This window comes from Vulpes vulpes, unplaced genomic scaffold (genome assembly GCF_048418805.1).
Source record: "Vulpes vulpes isolate BD-2025 unplaced genomic scaffold, VulVul3 u000000791, whole genome shotgun sequence".
NCBI lineage: Eukaryota > Metazoa > Chordata > Mammalia > Carnivora > Canidae > Vulpes > Vulpes vulpes.
In genome coordinates this window covers 1-22,714 of record NW_027325854.1, presented here as the reverse complement: position 1 = coordinate 22,714, position 22,714 = coordinate 1, and the positions used below count along the sequence as shown (strand labels likewise).

The following is a 22,714-nucleotide window of genomic DNA, read 5'->3' as shown; positions in this document are numbered from 1 at the left end:
TTAGGAATGAAAAGATAGTCCTGCTTTTGGGAAGTATTTGGGGGAATAGTAGACATAAAAGTTCATACTGTGGAGGGCCTTGAAGACCCATACTGAGAAATGTGCCCTTAATGAAGAAGTTTGAGGAAGCCGTTAAAGTTTTTTGAGTTAAGGAAGTAATGTTCTTAATCATATTTTTAGGTATGCATTCTTGCCCTCATAGAATATAAGAATGTTTACCATTTGTGATTACAAATCTGATGAATGTCATGAAAAGGGGAGTATAGAGTACTCTGGGAAGATACCTGGACCCTTTGAAGGGTTCAAGGAAAACCTTAAGAAAATGTTTAAGATGAGACATAAAGGTAAAAGTAGTTAAAGCCAGTGAGTGTGGGGGGTGGGGTTGGGGAGGAGGTGCTTAGTAGTCTTCTATTGAAAAGGAAACTAGGGACAAGATAGCATTTTGGGGACTTTAAGTTATGACTGGTACAGAGAGTATTGGAAGAAAATGATTGCAGATACAAGGCAAGAGAGAAGGAGTCAGATGCTAGAACGCCTATAAGCCATTGTAAGGATTTAAAAATTTTCTGTTAAGGCTAATAAGAAATATTGAAAGCATTTGATATGGTACTTTGAGAAGATGATTTTGAATACAATGTCTTGGTAGAGAAATAGGACAAGTCAGTGAGGACATTGCATTTGTTCAAGTGAGATCCAAAGAGGGTCTGACTAGGATGGTAGCAGAGGACAGTTGGAAAGAGGGTTATGTGAGAAAAATTCTAAGGTGTTTCGACCACCTGGTGTTTTTGAGTTGGTCTGACCCACACATGTCTACCTCTGCTTGGCCTTTCAAATCAGATCTTTGAGGCTCAATAGTCAAGGCAGTCTCTTCAGAATCCTTCTACCCAATCTGTTCTCAGATACTTCAGTAGTGTCTTCCTAGTTTGAAAGTTTGGCTTCTGGGAATGTCTCTTTTTGCTTCTCTCAGACTTTTTTGCCCTTTGGGCCTCAGTTTTTCTATATCCTGGAACTGTTCGAGTTGGAGAAATTTGGACATTCTGAACAACTTGGTACTGATTAATGTGAGGAGGTAGAAGGGTAGGGTGGGACATGAAGGGAAGAAGGAATCACATGGTGATTCTAAGGTTTAGAGTTTGGATTACTGGAAAAAAGTATATTTTTATGATAATACTTCATAAAATAGATGAAACACAATTTTTACTGGGATACTTTGGGTTTGTCTAAGATACATTCTTACTTATATACTTCCTATGATGGAAATATATATAAAGGAGGTGACCAGAAGTCTTCTGTTTAAGAGGAAGCTATGTTTTAAACTAGAGGCAAGATAGTATTTGGGGAAATTGAAAGTCATTACAGCTTCTTAAAACACTGGGGAAAAGTGGTTGCAGATCTGAGACACTGGGTAAATACTGTCCCTAATCTTGACCTCAAATGTTTATTCTAAATTGTATTCTTTATAGTTCTGATTCAAAAATACTATTTTGATGCAGCAAAGTCAGTGGCGTCATGGCTTTCTTCATCTTCTTTTGTGTAGAATTTAGCTGCATTATTATTATTATTATTAATTTATTTTTTAATAGCCTTTACCAGAGATGTCTAATCCAAAGAGGTGGTGAAGCAGCTAGGACCAGTTTGTTGAAGTGAATTTGGTTCCTATAACTTGATTAATTGGATATTATCAGCATTTTGAAGCCTTCCAGGAAGAATCTACATGGTTAAAAATAAAGCTGTTCTTTAATTCAAGGGCTTAAAGAGGTTCTGTATTTGGAGACCTTTCTGACGATTGTTTGATATCTCTCTATTGGAATAGCTCTAGTCAGCTGGATAAGGAGATCAGAGTCTGAACTGTAAGCCCATGAAATGTTTACAGATAAACCAAATATAGCTCATATATCCCTTTAGAGACAACATCAAATCTGATTCCAGTAAGAATCAGTGTCTTGTTTTAGGAGTTTTGAGGTAAAGATGATTGTGTCACATAAATTAATTGTCTGTTGAGCCAGGATTTTTGAAATAACGCTTTCATATGCTTTGGATTCAGTAATTTAGATTTTTGACTGTAAATCAGTCCCTATGCACAGGCAGTTTAATGTCCTTCACACATCCAGTGGAGTGTATATTATATCTGTTATAGAGATTTAGACCATCTGAATGTTGAAGCTAGAGAACAGCAAAGCATTTTTCAGCCTGGTCAGCATAATTTTTTAGAGAGTATTTACTGCATAGTGTCATATTAGGTGTGGTGGTAAATAAGGCAGCTCTGACTTGTTAGTTTTCATTCTCTACTGTTGAGATTGGACTGTTACCCTTCTGGGAGTTGAGAGATTAATGCAGGCCTCTCTTCTCTTACATTCCCTTCTTTGTTTCCTTTTATTTGCTTACTTTCTTTGAATTAGGCTACCTCATCTACTTTTAGATTTTAAGTTCCCTAGAGGCAGGGTCTGTGTCTGGGTTGGTTTTAGGGAGAACACTCAGCATATTGTGGGGGAGTTATAAACATACCATCTGTGCCAATTTAAAATTCAGTTTTAGATCTCTTAGTACTTTCCTTTGTGTCTATTTGATTATAGAAATCTGAACTAGAATAGAGGTGCTTAGCCATGTAAAGCTATATAAATCCATTAAGTATACATTTTTGTGGACTTACAATGCTTCTATAGTTCCAGTCAAAATATAGGATAATATCTTGTAACCTACCTTTCATTACTTTACTTATACTTATCTTATACTTTTATTTATTTTTTTGTAAAGATTTTATTCATTTACTCATGAGAGACACAGAGAGACAGACAGAGACAGAGACACAGGCAGAGAGAGAAGTAGGCTCCATGCAAGGAGCCTGACGCGGGACTCGATCCTGGGACTGACTCTAGGATCACAACCTGAGCCAAAGGCAGGCGCCAAATCACTGAGCCACCCAGGGATCCCCTATGTCTTATACTTTTATTTTGAAATTTAAATACCCTAGTTCTTTTTTTATATGAGTATTAACCACATTAGAAGAGAAAATTGTTTTGTCTGGGGCATACTTTAATCAGTTTGATGATATTTATTGCCTGATCTGAGTTTAGGTGTAAGGTTGGTTTGTTTTAATCTTACTTTGTCTCAAAGGAGAAGGACATTGGATCAACTATGTATTTCAATTTTCGATTTTAAAAGTGAAAATGAAATATACATTCTGCACACACACACAGTGTGTCTACTATAATGAGTTCTTTTCATATATGGATTTATAACTAGCCTCACTGTTTGATAGGCATCTGGTATCTTACAGGATTTCTACATTTTTCTGTTAAGTATGTTCCTGGCAGTAAACTTGCTGGGTCATTGAGTATTCTAGTGTTCACCTTTAGTAGTGAATGTCAAACTTTCCCTCATCCACCAGCAGCATGAGAGTTCCAATTGCATCACATTTTTGCCAACACTTACACTTTTTTCTGGCTTTTTCATTTTAACCATTCTGTTGGGTTTTTAGTGGCATAGCATTTTGGTTTTAATTACATTTCCTTGAAGCCTAATGAAACTGAGCTCCTTTTCATTTGTATATTGGCCATTTGTATAGTCTTTCTCTCTTTTTCTTTCTTTTTTTTTTTTTATGGTAGCATCTTTTATAAAATGTCTATTCAAGTCTGCCTTTTAAAAATTGATCTATAGATAAAGTTTTTACATATTTGGTATGGGTCTTTTGTCAGATATATGTATTGCAAATATTTTCTCCTATTTGATGGCTTGCTTGCCTTTTTTTTTTTTTAACTTTTTAAAAAATTTTTTATTTATTTATGATAGTCACACACAGAGAGAGAGAGAGAGAGAGAGAGAGAGAGGCAGAGACACAGGCAGAGGGAGCAGCAGGCTCCATGCACCGGGGGCCTGACATGGGATTCGATCCCGGGTCTCCAGGACCGCGCCCTGGGCCAAAGGCAGGCGCCAAACCGCTGTGCCACCCAGGGATCCCGCTTGCTTGCCTTTTAACTCTTCTAGTGTGTCTTTCAATGAACAAGTGTTCTTGATCTTAGTCAAGTGCAAATTTTTCATTTTTTCTCGTATGGGTAGTGCTCCTCCAAGGTCATGAAGTCATTTTGTGTTTTCTTTTAAAAAACATTATTGGGACACCTGGCTGGCTCAGTCAGTGGAGCATGGGACTCGGTCTCAGGGTTTGAGTTTGAGCCCATGTTGGGTGTATTTTTATTTAAAAATAAAAATAAAACCTTAAAAAAACACATAGAAGTGTTATTTTATCCTTCATATTTAAGCCTATGATCTATTTAGAATTGATTTTTGGATAAGATTTGAGGTGAGGGAGGTCCAGGTTTATTTATTTTTTTTACCATATGGATACCCAAATGACCATCTATTGAAAAAAATTTTTCTTTTCCTCCACTAGAATGCCACTGACTTCACTTTTAATTTTTGAATGCTAAGTTTGCCATTGTTTTCATTCCATTTGCAATGCATTGACAAAATAAGTGCTCAGGGTCCGACTCAGATGTCAAACACCATCACTTTTGCTTCCTCATCAGAAGTGCTATTTGTTTATCAAAAACAGTGATAATCCTATTGTCCATTTCTTTAATGTGCAACTAACTGTCCACAGTGAAGCTTTGTAGAGCCCTAGGGAAGCACCACACCATTGAAGTATGTGAAAGACATCCTCTGGATTTGGCTTATGCCCTGTGTGGCAAAATGCAGCAGCCCTGACTGCTACTTGTAATAACTAGCAAATACAAAAAAAAAAAGAAACAACAAAAAAATTAACTTTTCTGTGCTCTAGCAATCCACTTTTTTGCACATAAGGGTTACTTATATTTAAGTACAGTATTGTAGAGTGCCACAGGTTTAAAGGGTTGGGGTAGGAAGTATCTCTGAGGCAAAATATGTGGCTTTTTAGAATTTACTAGATCTTATAACCTTTTTTCTAATGTTTCATATTGTGTGTGTGTGTTTTTAAAGATTTATTTATGAGAGACATAGAAAGGCAGAGACATAGGCAAAGGGAGAAGCAGGTTCTTGTGGGGAGCCTGATGGTGGGACTCAATCTCAGGACCCTAGGATCATGACGCAAGTCAAAGGCAGACACTCAACTACTGAGCCACCCAGGTGCCCCAATATTTGTGTTTATTTTTTATTTGGAAGGTAATTTGGGTCAGTCAAGATATTTCATGCCAGTCCTTACTAGATCACACTTCTGTCCTAGGAAAAACTCTCTAGAACTCCTTAGAGTGTTCTAAATTTGAATAAATACATTCAGAAGGTGACCCTTGAAGTGTATAGCTATTCTTACAGGTATTTTCTTGGAGATACAATTACCTCTAAGTTTCTAATAATCCAGAAGACCTCTTTCCTATACATTTTAAACTATATCTTATGAAATTATTTTTTTCTGCAAATCAGTTCTCCTCGAATTTCATGTGTCAGTGTAATCATCAACAAATATGTTGGACTAGTGACTTAGGAGGATTATTATTAGTGTCATAATTTGATACCACTACGTCTTTAAAACATTGGGAGGGTAGAGTTGGGATGAGAGTATAAAAACAGAGTCATGATCCCTATTAGAAAAGATATGGAAATGCTTAATAAACTTCTGTAATTAGTCAACTGGTTAAATTGGTCATGGGACAAAAAAAAACCCAAAACCAAAAAAATTGTCTATGCCATGAACTGCAGCCCTGTTTCTGGACAGCTCTGTTACCACAGATTGCCAGTGTTTGGAAGATAACTTTACTTTAAAACTGATCAGCTCAGCACAAACTCCTAACTCCTCCTGGAAAAGCAACTAAAAGCTATATATCCTAACAGTAGGTCAGCAGCATCCTAAATAAACAGTAAGGGTGGAATATTTAGAGTTTTGAGGTCTTCTAAACCAGAAAAACCAAAACCAAAATTTGTAACTAGAATTTTCTATGGCTTGGCTACTTTGCTAGAACGTCATACATTCTGTAAATTGAAAATAATTGTGGCAGTAGCATGAGTTTTTAACATTTTAATGATTAATATTCTTTTGAGATTCATTTTTAGGTTTAATTATATATTACTTAAAGGGCCATCCCAGTGTTTCTAAGTGAACTGCACTATTCTCTCTTAACACCTGTTATTATGATATTTTTTATTAAATGCTGTCTGCATACCAACATAAGGGAGTGATTCTGATCCTCTTGTCAAATCTAATTATTTGTATTTCTAAGAACATTGAAATTTGAAATGTCTATTCCCTGCTGATCATGTTATTCCTTAAATTTTATTGATTAACTCAAATATCACACACTTATACAAAAGGCATTGTGCTAATAAGTATTGTGGAGGAATCCATGAATAAAATGCATTAAAGTCCTGGTTTAAAAAAAAGCTTTCTGGTAGAAGAGGAAAGGGAGGGAAGAAATTTGGTATATATTAAGCATCTTATTATACATACCAGGTATTGAGGTAGGTACTTTTGTGTTGTTGGGTTTTTTTTTTTTTTTTAAAGATTTATTTATTTTTTTTAAAGAGAGTGAACAAGTCAGTGAGGGGAGGGGTAGAGGGAGAGGACCTCAGGCAGATTGTGTAGTGAGCATAGATCCTATGGTAGGGCTCGATCTCAGACCCTAAGATCAAGACCTGAGTCCAACGCTTAACTGACTGAGCCCTTCAGGTGCCCCAGTACTTTTGTGTTTTCATTCATTTGTCAATATAGTTCTTCAGGGTTATCAGTGATGTCCAGAAGAGGTACTTTGAGACTCAAAGAGGTTAAGTTGCCCATAGTCACACAGCTAGGAAGGGTTAGTGCGAGACCAGATTTTACCCAAGTCTGACCCCAAAACTTATGTTTTTAAAGTGGCTGTTGAGAAGATGACCACTGTTAAGGAGAATGGGTATAATTTGGGAATAGGGAACTAGTTTTTGGAGAAAAAAATTACAAAGGCCAGAGAACTTAGCCATGTAATATCGAAGTAATCAGGTGAAACCTGACTATATGTCTCTCAAACTTTTTGGTCTTAGGACCTCCTCGTATTAAGTGTTGAGGGGATTGCCTAGGTGGCTCAGTTGGTTAGGTATCCAACTCTTTGATTTCAGCTCAGGTTGTCGTCTTGGATTCATACTTGGAGTTCTCTCTCTTGCCCTCTGCCCCTCCCCTTGCTTGTGTGCTCTCTCAAAAAAAAAGTATTTAGGACTTCAGAGAGCTTTTTGTTTGTATGGATTATATCTATTAATATTTACCATATGAGAAACTAAAACAAATTTAGAAATAGTAATTTAGAAATAACAAAATTATTATGTTAACATAAATAATATTTTTATTAAAAGTAACTTTTCCAGGGGCTCCTGGGGCTCAGTTGTTAAGTTTCTGCCTTCAGCTCAGGTCATGATCCTGGCATGGTGGGATCAAGCCCCACTTCAGGCTCCCTGTTTCGGGCAGGGAGACTATTTCTCCCTTTCACTCCATCCTCCCATGCTCTCTCTTTCTCTTTTCAAATAAATAAATAAAATCTTTAAAAAAAGAATAACTTGGGATGCCTGGGTGGCGCAGCGGTTTGGCGCCTGCCTTTGGCCCAGGGCGCGATCCTGGAGACCCGGGATCGAATCCCACATCAGGCTCCCGGTGCATGGAGCCTGCTTCTCCCTCTGTCTGTGTCTCTGCCTCTCTCTCTCTCTCTCTCTGTGACTATCATAAATAAATAAAAATTTAAAAAAAATTAAAAAAAGAATAACTTTTCTAAAACAACCAAGAAGTGGCATTGTTTTACATATGTTCAGATCTCATTATGTCAGGCTTATAGAAAATAGTTGAATTTTCACATCTGCTGAGGAATTCAGTCTGTTAAAATATCACATGTTATATAACTAGAAAACTACTGTATACTCATTGAGAGTGAAAAAGGTAAATAACATCTTAGTTTTTTTTTTTTTAAAGATTTTATTTATTTATTCATGAGAGACACAGAGAGAGAGAGAGAGGCAGAGACACAGGCAGAGGGAGAAGCAGGCTCCATGCAGGGAGCCCGATGTGGGACTCGATCCCGGGTCTCCAGGATCACACCCCATAACGCAACGCTAAACCACTGCACCACCGGGGCTGCCCTAACATCTTAGTTTTATTGTGAAATTAACATTGACCTAATAGGCCTCCTGAAAGCGTTTAGGAAAACTGAAGGGAGTTCTTTGGAATATTATTGAGCAAGTTTGTGAATGGGAACCCAATTGAGCATGTAAACTGGTAACGAGGTAATGGAAAGCCTTCACTGGTTGAGTGTGATTTTAATAAGCAGTGGGGAGCCACTGAAATTCTCTAAAGGAAGATTGAAATAGAGCTGTGCTTTTTAGATTATTATGCAAATAATGCATAGAGTTTGTGGAAGCAATTATAGTTGTACTATACCTGGTTTTTGAAGAAATTGTAGTAAGCAGTAGAACAGGTATTGAGAGTATATTGTATTCTCATCTGACTATATATAGATGATGGATAAGAGAAAGACAAGAGTCAAAACAATGCTGAAATTTTGAACCTGGTGACTTTGTGACAAATATTCCATTAATAGATGTTGGAGACACAGGAAAAGAAGCAATCCTGAGAAAGAAAGTGGATTAAGTTTGGGAATATATAAAAAAAGTTTTACATTATTATTTGTGTTGAAATAAATTTAGTCTACAGAAAAGTTACCAAAAATAATAAAGTTCATGTGTATCTTTCACCTAATTTTTCCTAATATTTACAACTTACATTACCAAAATGAAGAAAGTAACATAAAGTACATAAAGTACAATACTATAAACTAAACTACAGACCTAATTCAGATTTTACCAGTTTTTCAACTGTCCTTTTCTTGTTTGAGGATCCAGTCTGGGATCCTACATTGAATTTAATTGGTATGTCTTAGTATATATATTCTTTAATCTGTGACATTTCCTCAATCTTTCCTTGTCTTATGAAAATTATTTAGTGACAAGAGAAGATACTTATTATAGGTATAATGAAAAATACCAGTGTTATTTCAGTTTTTAAAAATGTCTAAGAACCTGAGTAAAAAAAAAATCACTATTTTTTCTTTAAAAAGTTATAAAAGTATTTTTAAAAAGTTGAAATAATATAGAAGACATGAATGAAAAGTGACAACTCATTCCCAGAAATAGCTATAGCTAATAGTTTTACTTATTTTGTATGCATGTATAGTATGTGTATATGTTATGGGATCTAATGGGCATACCCTTCTGTAACTTGAATTTTTAACTCAAAAACTTTTATAGGCACACAACATCTTTATATGTAGCATATACAGATCTAGTTCATTCTTTTCAATGGCTGCACAGTGTTACATCATGTGGCTGTATCATGAAACCATTCTCTTATTAATGGAGCTTTAAGTTGTCCTTGGTTTTTCATAGTTAAGTAAACTGCCTCACTGAGCATCCTGATACATGTATTTTTGGGTATTTGGACAGTTATTACTATGAGGTGAAATTACTGGGTCAGAGACCATATGTGTTTTTCACATTCACAGTTATTACCAAATTGCCCTTCAAAAGGATGTGTCTTAACACTCCCTCCAACAGTGAATGACATGTCATTTTCCTCCAAAGCTGTGGATGAAGTATTCTAATGTTAAACAATGGTTTGGTTTTGGTGACAACAATTCCTGTGGGTGTTTGACTATTTATGCATTACTCTGGTTTTTTTTTCTTTACAAAGCACTACTTTGTTTTACTTTTGTAACACAAACACACATACACATATACCTCTTAATTAAAAATAAATGGTTTTAAATGCTTTGTCTTTGAGACTTTTTTTTTTCCTTTGAGACGTTTTACTTTTAAATAGCATGAGGTAAAAGCAAGGCCATGAAGAGGCCTAGATGAGGGGCTAATGAAACAGTTATTGGGAGGCTACCTATGGAGTGCATCCTAGATTTCAAGGTAGTTGGTGGAGTAGGAGGAAGTGAAAGCCAGGGTCAGAGTAAACCAAACTTTAGAGGGGCCTCCATGAGTAGAGAGATTGTGGAATTAATCTTTGGCTCTTAGGTAAGGACCTGACTGATTTGAGCAGTTGGTATAATTCAGTGTTAATTCTTACATAGATAGTGGAGAGAGGAGCAAAGGAAGAGATGACTATTCCTAGAATTTCTGCTTGAAATAACATAGGACTCACTGAATTATTTTTAATACTCCATATGTGGCTATGGTGATAGAAATAGGCAAATAAGAATGCCATTTAAAGCAGAGAAACCATGAATCAAATTCTAAGACTGTTTCTGAGAATCTTGGAGTAAACTAAATTGGTATTTAACCAGTATAAGTAGTTCTTGGTTTTTTGTGTCTTACCTATAAGTATACTGGCTGCCGAATAGGCTAAGAACAAAAGGGTGGGGTTTTTTTGGTTGGTTGTAGTTTTGTTTGCTATATATTTTCACCCTCTTAGCACATCTCAGAATTCCTCATTTTTCTTCTTTCAATTTTAAGATCTATTTTTGGGGATGAAGGAGGGTATATATTGAGCCTTTTGTTTTCAGTTGGTCATTCTGTCTGCACCGATGTACCATAGGTTTAGTTACATATTTCCAAATATAACAGGGCATATTTCTAGACACATGGTTTGAGAAAGGGATAGAACATTAGAGATTTAGACCCCTAAAAAGTCTAGGATGTGTAAGTCTTCACCTGAGCATTAATGTCACTATTCATGAGTAATGATCAGTTCACTATTAAGAATGTTTGATGTACTGTTCAGCTTCCTCTTTCCTATAATAAGTGAGCTTTAAATAGACAACTTAAGAACCTGACCTTTGCAGTTCAGTTGTGAGATTTTTCTCTTGTCCTGAGTTCAAACTGCTCCTAGCAGAGGAGGAAGTATCAGGGCACAAAGGGGTCCCTGGGTGGCTCAGTCAGTTACGTGTCTGCCTTTGGCTCCGGTCATGATCCCAGGGTCCTGGGATGGAGCCCCCTGTGAGGCTCCCTGCTTAGCAGGGTGCCTGCTTCTCCCTCCCTCTGCCTGCCCTTCCCCCTGCTTGTGCTCTCATTCTGTCAAATAAAGAAATAAAATCTTTAAAAATGAAAAAAAGAATCAGGGCACAAAAATAAAAGAACAAGATAACCTTGACTTTTCTGTATTATTTTAAAGGGATTTGAATAACAGTCTAACATTTGAAATTTGAACATAATATTACAAATAAAGTATAATTTTGAGCTTTTTGTTAGAATATAAAATATATGTATGTATTTATAGGTATGACTTATTCACATATATAGTATCTCTGTAAAAATATATCCATGCAAATAACTTCCTTTTTTTAACTACAGAAACTCATTTTCAAAATAACTAGTTTTCTGCATAAAGTAAGGGCAAAGTAGTCCCATTTACCCATTTACACTAATGTTAGAAAACTCAACATGATTAATATTTTCAGAAGCAATCTCCTAAAAGCCCAGATTAGAAAACTATTAAATAAAGCACAGTCATCTAAAATGGGTCTGTGACTTGGGAACACTCCTCCCCCAGGTATTTAAACCGATTAAATAGTTGCATTCTGCTACATTTACTTGAATACTTACTACATGTCAGAGATTGCGGTTTTTCACATGTATCATTTCTCTTGGCTGTTATAGAGACTATGGATAAAAGTAGTAATGCCACTTTACGTTACAGAAAACTAAGGTTTGGAGAGGGGAAAATAATGTTTTGCCCAAGATCATGTGGCAAGTGAGTATGGTACCTGAATTTGAAGTTCAGAGCCTTGCTTTTTAATCTAACCATTATCACTAAGTTGAGGATTGAAATCTCCCTCTTATTGTTTAACTACACCTGGACCAAAGAAACTGCTAACTTTGCTAGTTAATTCTTATCAGGAAGAAGGGTACAGCACCAGTTGTGAAGATAACAGCAACAAAAACAGAAATGAAAAGACCAAGATATACTGGAGAAGACTTGAAAGAACTAGACCAGAGTCTGCACTTGGCTCAGTTTTTAAGCTTAGGAATTTCTTAGGAAAGCCTTTCCTTATTTCTGTTAGAACACTGTTAGCCATCCTTTTCCTTATTTCTGTTAGAACATTGAACTCGTTGTAAAACCATATTGTAAGGGTTCTAAGGTGCTTATATTTTTTATTTAAACATTTCTAAAATCTAGATAGCATCTTATAATTGATATAGTCTTAAAATTAATTGATAGCTTTTCTCCTTAATTACTGATACAAAAAATAAGGATGTCATTTATGGTTGTTAGCATCTTAGATTGGATGAAATAGAGTTTACATGTGTTCCCATGAAAAGTTTTATATCACTCCAACAGGTTTAAATGCCTGGTATACATAATGATTTTCCAGTTTCTAGTCTAGTCCTCTTTTAAGCCCCAGACCTACATGCTGAACTAAATTCTCCTTTGACACCACAGGGATCACCAATTCAGTATGTCTCCTTTCCAAACAAACTTGTCTTTTTAGTATTCTCCCATTTCTAAATGGAATCCACATTTGTACATTTGTAAGCTAAAAAGGTTACCAGTCTGACTACCAAGGTGTGAATCCCGCTTCCACCCTATACTAGTTTTGTGAGCATACAGTGAAGTGTGATGCCTTTGTTCTTCATCTGTAAAATGGGGAGCATGATAACACCTGTCTCTGAGGATGGTTAGGACAATAAAACAAGGAGTAAATGTTAGCTGCCACTAATCTTCATGATACATGGCTGTGACCTCTCTCCTTACCTGTGTACATGTAATTCATCATCAAATCCTGTGAGAAGTTGGCCCTTCAAAATATTTCTGTCCACTTTTATTTCATAGCTGCTTCTCTACACCAAGCCCTCATTTTTCTCTCCTTTAGTAACTAATAGCTTCTCCTCTTTCTCATCTCTTATCCATTCAATACAAAGGCCAGACAGCTATTTTTTAAATCAGATCATACTGCTCCCTAAAACCTCCAATCTTTAGTATGATGTGTATTGTTCTCAGTTCTCTGCCTGGCCTCTGCCTACTTTTTTAGTCTCATCTTACTTTTTAGTCTACTTAACAGTGTCACTCATATCTCCCAAAATGAACTCCCACTCCTTTACTTTTTGATTTAGATGCCACTGCCTCAAATGATCTTCCAAACTAAAGTAGGTACTTCAGTCCTAAAGTATGATCTTTTTTTTTTTTAAGTATGATCTTTTATATTGACTTTATTATACCTTTCATATTTGGGGTGAAGATAAGGAAATTGAGTGATTTCCCCCAGGCTCGTGATGCTAGTTATGGTAAAACTAGAATGCCAACCCAGGACTGGCTCCAAACTGTGTCATTTCCCTGATCCTTCCTTTTCTTCCTTGAGAGCAGAAGAAAGCATATGAATCAATGTGCTATGCTTCCAAAGATGGCCTGACTTATCTCCTTTCTTTCTATTTAACCTTCAGGTAGGTTGTTCTTTCAGTATCCACTTCTCTGTGAGTCATCACTCCGAAATTAGATTGTAAACGTTTGAAGTTCTTTTTATATTCTTATGGTATAGTATAGCATTCTTATAGCAGTTCTTATATAGCAATTCTATAAATTACCTTGCATACAGTAGATACTTACTAAATATTTTTGTCTTAGGGGATATTAGAGAAAAACAATATTTTAATCCATTTAATATTTTAGGGTTTGGAGATCTCTCAGGAAGGAATTTAATACTTGCCATACTCTTCTACCAATCAGTAACAGAGTACATTTTCTGTTTTCATATTTTGAATAGAACTGCCTAAAATTATTTTAAATAATTTATGTCTTCATAGACTATTGTTTGTTTCACTGGAAAAATGATTAACCTGAAGTATTTTTGCTTTGCTTCAGGAATTAAGTGATCTACAACGGGACCCACCTGCTCATTGTTCAGCTGGACCTGTGGGAGATGACTGTAAGCTTTGCTCTCTTGCTAGGATTTTGCTATCATTAATAATATACGTTTGAACATTTGTTAATGACTCCAAAACTCCTTTGTTTGTTTCAGTGTTCCACTGGCAAGCAACTATTATGGGACCTGTAAGTATGATTCATATATATGAAATTAATTCCCGAAGCCATACTTCATTTTTGTTGTTTCACCTTTGATCAGTTGTTTGTGGCTAAGGTTGAGTTTTCTTGTACTCTGAATCACCCAGGAAGCAAAATATGATTAAAGGATTTATGATGATTTTCTAGAGCACTGGTGGCAAATACATCACTGTGATGTTTTCCTTTGGCAAATCCTTGATTATTACAAATAGTCATGGATCGATCACCCACAGTATGCAACCAGGCTATACATTTGCTTGATCTGTTTTTAAACACAAAAGTCAGTTGTTCAAAATTAAGCATAGTTATTCTCATATCAACAATTTTAGTAAAAAAAGCAAAACAATTTTAGTAGGTTAGAAATAATTAACTCAGTAATGGAATACCTGCAAGTAACAAGCACCAGTTTGCAATAACTGTTTTCACTGTTCCTATGTATGAAAGAGAATTGGTGAGATAATTTCAATGCATCTGTCTTTGCCAACTCGTGAATTTGTTGTTTATAGTTTCGTTGTACTGAACTCAAAATTACCTATTTTGTGACTGGCTTTACTTAATAACACTTACTACCCTTGTTAAGATTGTTTCTTTCTATGAAACAGGCTTTTCTTTCTGTGCACAAAAATCTGATTGCAAAAGAATGGGCATTGACTACTTTCTGGGTGAGAGTATACTAGTAACATGTTTCCATTAACACCATTCTCTCCTGCCTCCCCTGAAAGAACTTTATCTAGTTACTCATAGAAGTTTAAATCATTTTGCCTTGTGTTTCATTTTAAAAGACAATAAGTACTGAATTTTCAAAACAGGAGTCCTGGGCAGATGTCTGAAATTACTAAACTGTTACATTGTTAGTTTTTTAAAGGGTAAATGCAACATATTTATTTAAATAACAACTTTAAGAATCTAGTTATATGTTTTTCATTGCTTACTAAGAACCTTCAAAATACTACTATTTAAAGGCCCACCCTTGCCATTTGAATTATAGCCCTTCACAGATATTTCTTAGGTGAATCACCTGTAGCAAATGGTTACAATTATGTTACTCATACCCCTTTATTTTAGTAATCTAAACATGCCACTCTATAATATCATTTGAATTTACTTATATTTTCTACATTCCTTATAATTTTTGATGAACTGGAATTAAACTATATATAGTAAGATATATATTATATATATATATTATAAGTAAGATATATATATTAGATATATATCTATATATATATATGTCTATATATATCTATTATCCAGTACAGTCCTCTAATGTATATGCAGAGACTCGAAGAAGTATTGATAGTCTTGCTAGTATTACCAAAGTGGTAATATAACATGATAAATTTAATTAAGTATAAAGGAAGGGCACCTGGGTGGCTCCAAGTTGGTTAAACATCTGACTTTGGCTTAGGTCATGATCTTAGGGTCCTGGGACTGAGCCCTGCATCTGGTTCCCTGCTCAGTGGGGAGTAGTCTGCTTGTCCCTCTGCCCCTCCACCTCCTTGTGCATGCGTGCGCTCTCTTACTTTCTCTCAAATAAATAAAATCTTTAATATATATATAAAGGAATATATGTGGGTATGTATATATGTGTGTGTGTATAAAGGAATTAAAATAGAATTTTAGGTATTTTGCTGCCTTTTTTCTTTGTCATTTTTTTCTTGCTTGTAGCATTAAATGTATTTTCTAACTGCCATAAAGAAACATGGCCATATTTAAATTCCTCTTGTAAAGTTGACTCCTAATTTGGTTAAATGAATATTGAATTTATCTAGGTTTATTTTTAGCTTTTTTTTGCGTTTTCCACATTATAAACCATTACTAAGTGAAGATTGGAGATCTGAATTGTTTGTCACGGAGCCTTTCCTTTTTGTAACTTGGTCTTTTTAGTTCATCTCTATTCTTGCCCCTTAATGGACACTCAGGGGTGCCTCGGTGGCTCAGTTAAGTGCCCAACTCTTGATTCCAGCTCAGGTCATGATCTCAGGGTCATGGGATCAAGCCCCACGTCAGGCTCCCTGCTCAGTGGGGAGTCTGCTCAAGATCTCTCCCTCTCTGCCCCTCTCCCAGCTTACATTCTCTCTAAAATCAATAAGTAAATAAATCTTTTTTTTAAAAGACCATCAGATCTTGTTTTGTAAATAAGAATACTAGCCCCACCCCTTTTTCCCATACCAATTACTGCTGCAGAAAATTATTTTCTCAAAGCAATCTTAGTGTATACCAGTCTATTAAACTCTAGACTCATAAAAAGATCTGTTTAAGTCACACTACTGTGTGGGTCCTATTTTTGTGTTTAACTTTGATGTTGTCATGATTGTTGGAGAGTCTTCCTTCATATCTGCTAAGGGAAACCTATTTTCAAGGTAAATGATTTGCACTTGGGACAGAATGATGGCATTTTTTTTTTCAAATCTATTTAAGGGGATATCATATCTCAGGTTACTAAAAAATACAATAATTACTGATGCAAATATTTGTAATTTCAGCCTGATAGCGCCTATCAAGGTGGAGTCTTCTTTCTCACTGTACATTTTCCGACAGACTATCCTTTTAAGCCACCAAAGGTACTTTAATTTTTATGATTGATGTGCCTCCTTTGCCAGGGATCTTACTCTTTACTCCAAGATTTGTACGTGATGTCAAACACATCATGTCAAACACATGGGTAGATTAGCATGTTGAAACTATTTTGTAAAATAACTGAATTTAAAATATGCTTTCTTACTCAAATATTGGACTATATCTATAAAATAAAAGGCAGTATCTGTTATACTATAAATTAGCTTTCTTACCTTTTTCCCCTTCCTTATTAAAATATATGTAGTTTGGGAAATTTTTTATGGTCAAGAATCAGACTTTTCTATTCAGGAGATTATCTTTCCAAAGTTGACCCTATTTCTCAGTTCTTAAGTTCTTAATTCAAAAATTTATTGAGCATCTCCGATGTTCTATTATATTGAGGATTAAAAAAATAAATATGGTACAGTCTCTTTGTTAAGCGGGGTAGGAAAAATAAAAATGTGTTCTTATTAAATTAAATATAAACTAGATCTGAAGAGGAAATAAGTGATGGTGACATCAAAGAGGGAGAAATTTGTTAACAAATTCTGTCACTCAGAATAATTATTTCTGATTTTTAAAAACACCTGATTAACATTATATATATGAAACAATATAATAACTTCCTGGAAGATTAGAATTCTTGTCAGACTCCTTAGGATAGGTAACGGCCCCTCAGCTTTCTTGTGGACCAAAGTCAGCACCCTATTTTTAGATCCAAGTGTCACTTGCATGTATCAACGATAAATTAAGAAAAGGATTACTTTGAGGGATGATGAAAGCCATGGTTAATTACTTCAGGTACTACTCAGCCAGTCATATCAGCTATAAGAGTTTTATTTATTATCTTCCAAAATACTTCTCAGTTCCTGAGAGGAAAGGGAAAACTGACTTTATTTGCTTTTACACTCCCAGTAGTTAAAACTGTGTGCACAAAGTAGATGCTCAGTTTCTTGTTGAATACATTTCTCCTCTAAGGTTATATAAAATTGAGGACATTTTGCTCTAGCACAATTTTGTTCTGTTTTGTCTATAGTTCATGGATTGTCACATTTTTTTTGTTTTGTTTTTTAGATTGCTTTCACAACAAAAATTTACCATCCAAACATCAACAGTAATGGAAGTATTTGTCTTGATATCCTGAGGTCACAATGGTCACCAGCTCTGACTGTATCAAAAGGTAATTTCATTTATCAGATTTATAACAGTTGATAACAGTGAGACAGGAAAAATACAGCAGAGGTATATAGGGACTAAAGTTTAAAAAAAAAAATCTGTGTTTTTTCCTGCTTTGATTTTGCTTTACTTTCATAGCTCTTCTTTTACTCTTTTGCTTTTAGCATTAGCTTGGCATGATTAATGGGCAAATCGTAATGATAAAATGAGAGAAATTTTAAATATGTTAGAGCTAGATATTTGGATAAGCCTGTTGACATTTTACTACTTTAGTTTGGGCTTTAAAGAGAGAGATAGGGTATAAATAAGATTTTAGGACCATCTGTCCCATTTATTAAATGGGATTTTCGATGTAATGAGTAAAGTTATACTTCTCTTACATCATCTAAGAAAAAATACCAGATTAGACTGATAAATGATTTCAAATGAGAGACACATTTCACTTTAGAATAGCGCAGGACATTTAGCATGTTAGTCTAAACTTACAGTAACCAATAGCATTATTTTCATGACTGATGATCCATGTGGATTCTCAGCTTTCACAGATATATAGCTTTTCCTTGTTAAATTATCAAATGTGTACATAGACCTTCGGAAGCCTTTTTGTTATTAGCCAATACTCTATACTGTGCCAGTTCTCTTAATTCATGTCTTTTTTCTCTAATAGAAGAGAACCTAACCATTGGAAAATACTGTTTTGAGTTAGAAGCATCTGCTGAAGTAATTTAATTTGGTAGTTTTCCCTTGTTCTAGAATTTAAGAAAATTATTTCTCTTGAAGGATTAAAGGGAGGAGTGAGTCTATGCTCATTTTAAAAATCGCTTTAATAAATGCTACCTTAATGTTTAACTTAAAAGTGATTAGGTTTAGGGGTGCCTGGGTGGCTCAGTCAGGTAAGCGTCTGTCTGCAGCTCAGGTCATGATCTCTGGGTCCTGGGATCCAGCCTGCATCAGACTCCCCTGTTCAGCAGGGAGTCTCCCTCTCTCTCCTCATCATTCATTCTCTCTCTCTTTCAAATAAATAAAATATTTTTTTAAAAAGGTGTTTAGGTTTATAGGAAGCAGAGTCCACAGAAATATTTTAAGTATTAGGTAAGGAGTAGCCCTTCCTGTCAGCTAGTTATTATGAGTGGCAGTTTTTCTGACCAAAATGTTTGTATAAAATGTTCATGTTGATTCTGGTGTCATTTTAAAAAGCTTTCACATAGTATAACTGCTATGCACTAGATGTAAGAAAGTTTGTGTCAAAAGGTTACTCAATAAACTCTTTCCTGGAATGGTATCACAAATGTAAGTCATTTGGCATAAGTGGTTAAGTACTTATAAAAGAAATGGCACACTGCCAGATGTTGAGCACTTATCTTCTAACATTGGAAACTTTTTATAAATATTAGTTAATATTCTTGGCTCCTGGAAACTGTCCTTGAAGAATTTCAAGGAGCCTCAGTTTCCTCATATGTAAAATGAGGATTATAAGAGTATTACCACCTAAGGTCGCTATGCATCTGGCACATAGAAGGCACTCAAGAATGTCAACTATTAATACCTTTTTCTCTATCTTAAAACATTTGATTTGCGTATATGATAGTGAAATCAGGGCATGTGGCTCTTGGCAGCAAGAATGAGAAATGAGGGATTTCCATATTTTAAATGTCTTATTTTGCTTTTTTATCATGAGTTTAGTCTAGAAACTCTGGAAATGTGAGCTAAGATAATCTACCCTATTGGTTTAATATATACAAGGTTGAAAATTTTAGTGGGCAGATGAAAGATAAGGAAGAAAATATTAATTTTCTTATTAGCCCTTAGCAGCCCCCTTTCACATGTGTCATTTAAGAATTAACTCTGTTTTATAAATTCACTTGTGGATTTGTAAGAGTAGGAAAAGATAAATAAACATAGTAGAGGAAGGTGAAGATAAAATGTTCTTCCAAAGACTCCTCATACCCCCTCAGAAGTGGTGGCATGCAGTTGAAACATCAGTGAGGAACCAGAGTCCTTGTTCCTTACTTCTTCAGATACTTTAGATTGTTTTTTAAAATGCAGGTATTTGAAATAGTATTTTGATGTGGCAAGATACAACTACTTTTTCAGTTTTCATTTCTATTTAAAAATGTACAAGTTAAATATTGATAATTGTTCACATTATTATTAAATGAGTGTGATACAGATAATGTACATGGAATAAAAGATTTATTGAAAAAATCTGACAAATCTTTCTTTGTAGGCAAACTATAGCACTAAACTAAAGTAAAAAGTACATAAACATGAATCTAAAATGGTTTGGACTGTTAACTATAATTTGCTTTCCTTATTTTGAATTGATTAGAACATAGATTTTCTGAATTATAATAAAATAAAAAGTGGACAGTTTCCTCATTAAAGTTCAGAAATATCTCTAAGAAATATCTAAAATTAGGATACTGTTTTTAAAATGTTTTGATTAGCTATATATGTTACCTAAAATTATTTTTGTAGAGACTTCTTGAAATTAAATGTTTATAGTTTATAGTTACTATAAAGATGCATATTTTTTAAATAAGTAGAAATTCAGAGTTTAAAACATCAAAAATTATGGTAATTTTGTATTATATACCCTACATGCTAGTTTTATAATTTTTAATTTAAAAAATATTTGTTTCTAAGTAGTCTACAATGTAATTTAGCATGTTACTTTGTTTTGTTTTCTTTATAAGTTCATTGTCTATATTCAGTCAAATCATTTTCATATATGTAATTGTGCAAAATAGATCATTATCTAATATGTTGTTCTCTTTTCAATCTAGTTTTATTGTCCATATGTTCTCTACTTTGTGATCCTAATCCAGATGACCCCTTAGTACCAGATATTGCACAAATCTATAAATCAGACAAAGAAAAGTAAGTGTTTACTTAAGTTTCTGCCTGGGTGTATTTCTGTGTAGTCTGCCAAAATAGAAGTATTATCAATACATTTAAGTACAATTAATTGTGTTTATTATACTAAGTTTGTTTATCTTTCCAATGGAAGAAATCTTTCATTTTAAACTTTATTAGTCTTTTTACAAAAGATATCATTCCTTCCCAAATAGTGTTTAATCCTTTACTATTTAATAGTACATCTTGTATTTGCACAATATGACTTTATTGATAGGAAAGAACTATATATAGTTCTAGGTGGTAAATTTAAAATAATTTGATAATGGGAAAGCATTGAATATTGTATTCCTTATCTTCTCCCAGGAAGAGAAGTTATCCCTAACCCCCTCCAAACTGACGTAATTTTCAAGCTGCTTCATCTTGCTGGTACTTTTGATTCATTTGCAGTTTACAGACAGTGCCCATTCAGGGTTGGCTTTTATAGATTTATGTTAGAAATTGATTTCCTCATTTTGTTGTTTATAATTTAAGCTTGTTTTTATATTGGTTGTAGAGAAATCCATCAGTTAAAAATTACTTGTTTTCTGTTTTATTTATAATGTATGAACCTAAGTCACCAATATTGAGCCAATAATTGGCATATGAATGAGTATTGCAATTAAGTGTAAAAAGGTAAAATATACAGTTTTATATAAATAGGGCTTCTAAAAGATTCAGTTTGTATGTTTTTACTATATCTCTTTTGTATGCCTACAGATACAACAGACATGCAAGAGAATGGACTCAGAAATATGCAATGTAAAATCAAAAAAATTTTCATATATACCAGAGTACTGTAAAATCTAGGTTTTTTTCAACATTAGCAGTAAATTGAGCACTGTTTACTGTTTCATTGTACCATGAAATCCTTTGAATTTTACCCACTTTACATGTATTTCTGAAGCAAGACAAAACAAACTTCCAAAAATACCCTTAAGACTGTGATGAGAGCATTTGTCATTTTGTATGCATTAAGAAAGACATTTATTATGGTTTTTAAGATACGTGGACATCTGCATCTTCAGCTTACAAGATCTGCAATGCATCTGAAAAACAACCAAATTATTTTTTGCTGAAACTAGATGTTTTTACATGAGAAATACTGTACGTGTTGTCTAAGATGTCATCAGTTTTATAAATCTGTATTCAGATTTCATTCTTTGTTAGCTCACTTTATAATTTGTATTTTTTTACTGTATAGACTAAATATATTCTATTTACATGTATGTCAACTCATTACCTTTTCCCTGTGAACAGTATTGAAAAAACCCAACAGCTGGTAATTAAATGAATTAACTGTCTGTCTCCTTTGTCTTAGGGTATTCTGTAGATTGATTACAGATTTCTTAAACCTGAAAGGATCTTTACACTGTAATTCTCAGTATCCTGATTATGGAGAAACACTTGTTTTGATTTTGTTATACTTGACTTAACTTTATTGCAATGTGAATTAATTGCACTGCTCAGTAGGAAGATGTGTAACTTTTATTTGTTGCTATTCACATTTGAATTTTTTTCTGTATAGGCAATATTATATTGACACCTTTTACAGATATTAATGTAGCTTTTTCCATATAAATAAAATGCTTTTTCTACTATTTGTCTTGATTACTTAAAGAAAGAAATTATCTATAAGTAAGGATCAAAACTATAAAATTTTGCATGAAAATTAATTCTAAGTTGTGAGAATGAGATCTGTCGTATTTGGCATTCATTGCCATTAATTATATAAATTTTATTGCTTTAGGTTTGTATCTGTTTATTATAGTATCAGTCTAGATGATACACATCAATACCTTGTTATAGAAGAGAATTTAGAATAAGTTGGTTTGTCTTAGATCACATTTTAAGTGGATTATTTACTAAAGTACTCTGATGAGTGTAAGGCAGTGTCACTCACAGTGAAGAAGGAATAGACCTGAAAAATAATTAGTTTAATTCATTAAAGTGCCCTCTAGATGGAACGGACATTGTATTTCTTAACATTTTAAAATCTAGAATTTTTAAAATAGTAGTGTAGTGCCATCACAGTTTGAAAGAGAACATCCATTTTTTTACTATAGATGATATAAAGAAAATTCTAAAATGATGCTTTCTTCTGTT

General features: G+C 34.2%; 1 protein-coding gene across 1 annotated transcript in view; it reads left to right on the top strand.

The window, feature by feature from the left end:
- The window catches only part of UBE2D1 (ubiquitin conjugating enzyme E2 D1), a 30,722-nt gene extending 8,513 nt beyond the window's left edge, over window positions 1–22,209 (top strand). The window contains exons 2-7 of the mRNA XM_026013542.2: window positions 13,778–13,841; window positions 13,935–13,966; window positions 16,465–16,542; window positions 17,612–17,717; window positions 20,500–20,593; window positions 21,329–22,209. Coding sequence (XP_025869327.1) covers window positions 13,778–13,841; window positions 13,935–13,966; window positions 16,465–16,542; window positions 17,612–17,717; window positions 20,500–20,593; window positions 21,329–21,374 — 420 coding nt within the window. The 3' untranslated portion in view covers window positions 21,375–22,209. The remainder of the gene's footprint in view (window positions 1–13,777; window positions 13,842–13,934; window positions 13,967–16,464; window positions 16,543–17,611; window positions 17,718–20,499; window positions 20,594–21,328) is intronic.
- The last annotated feature ends 505 nt before the right edge of the window (window positions 22,210–22,714 follow it).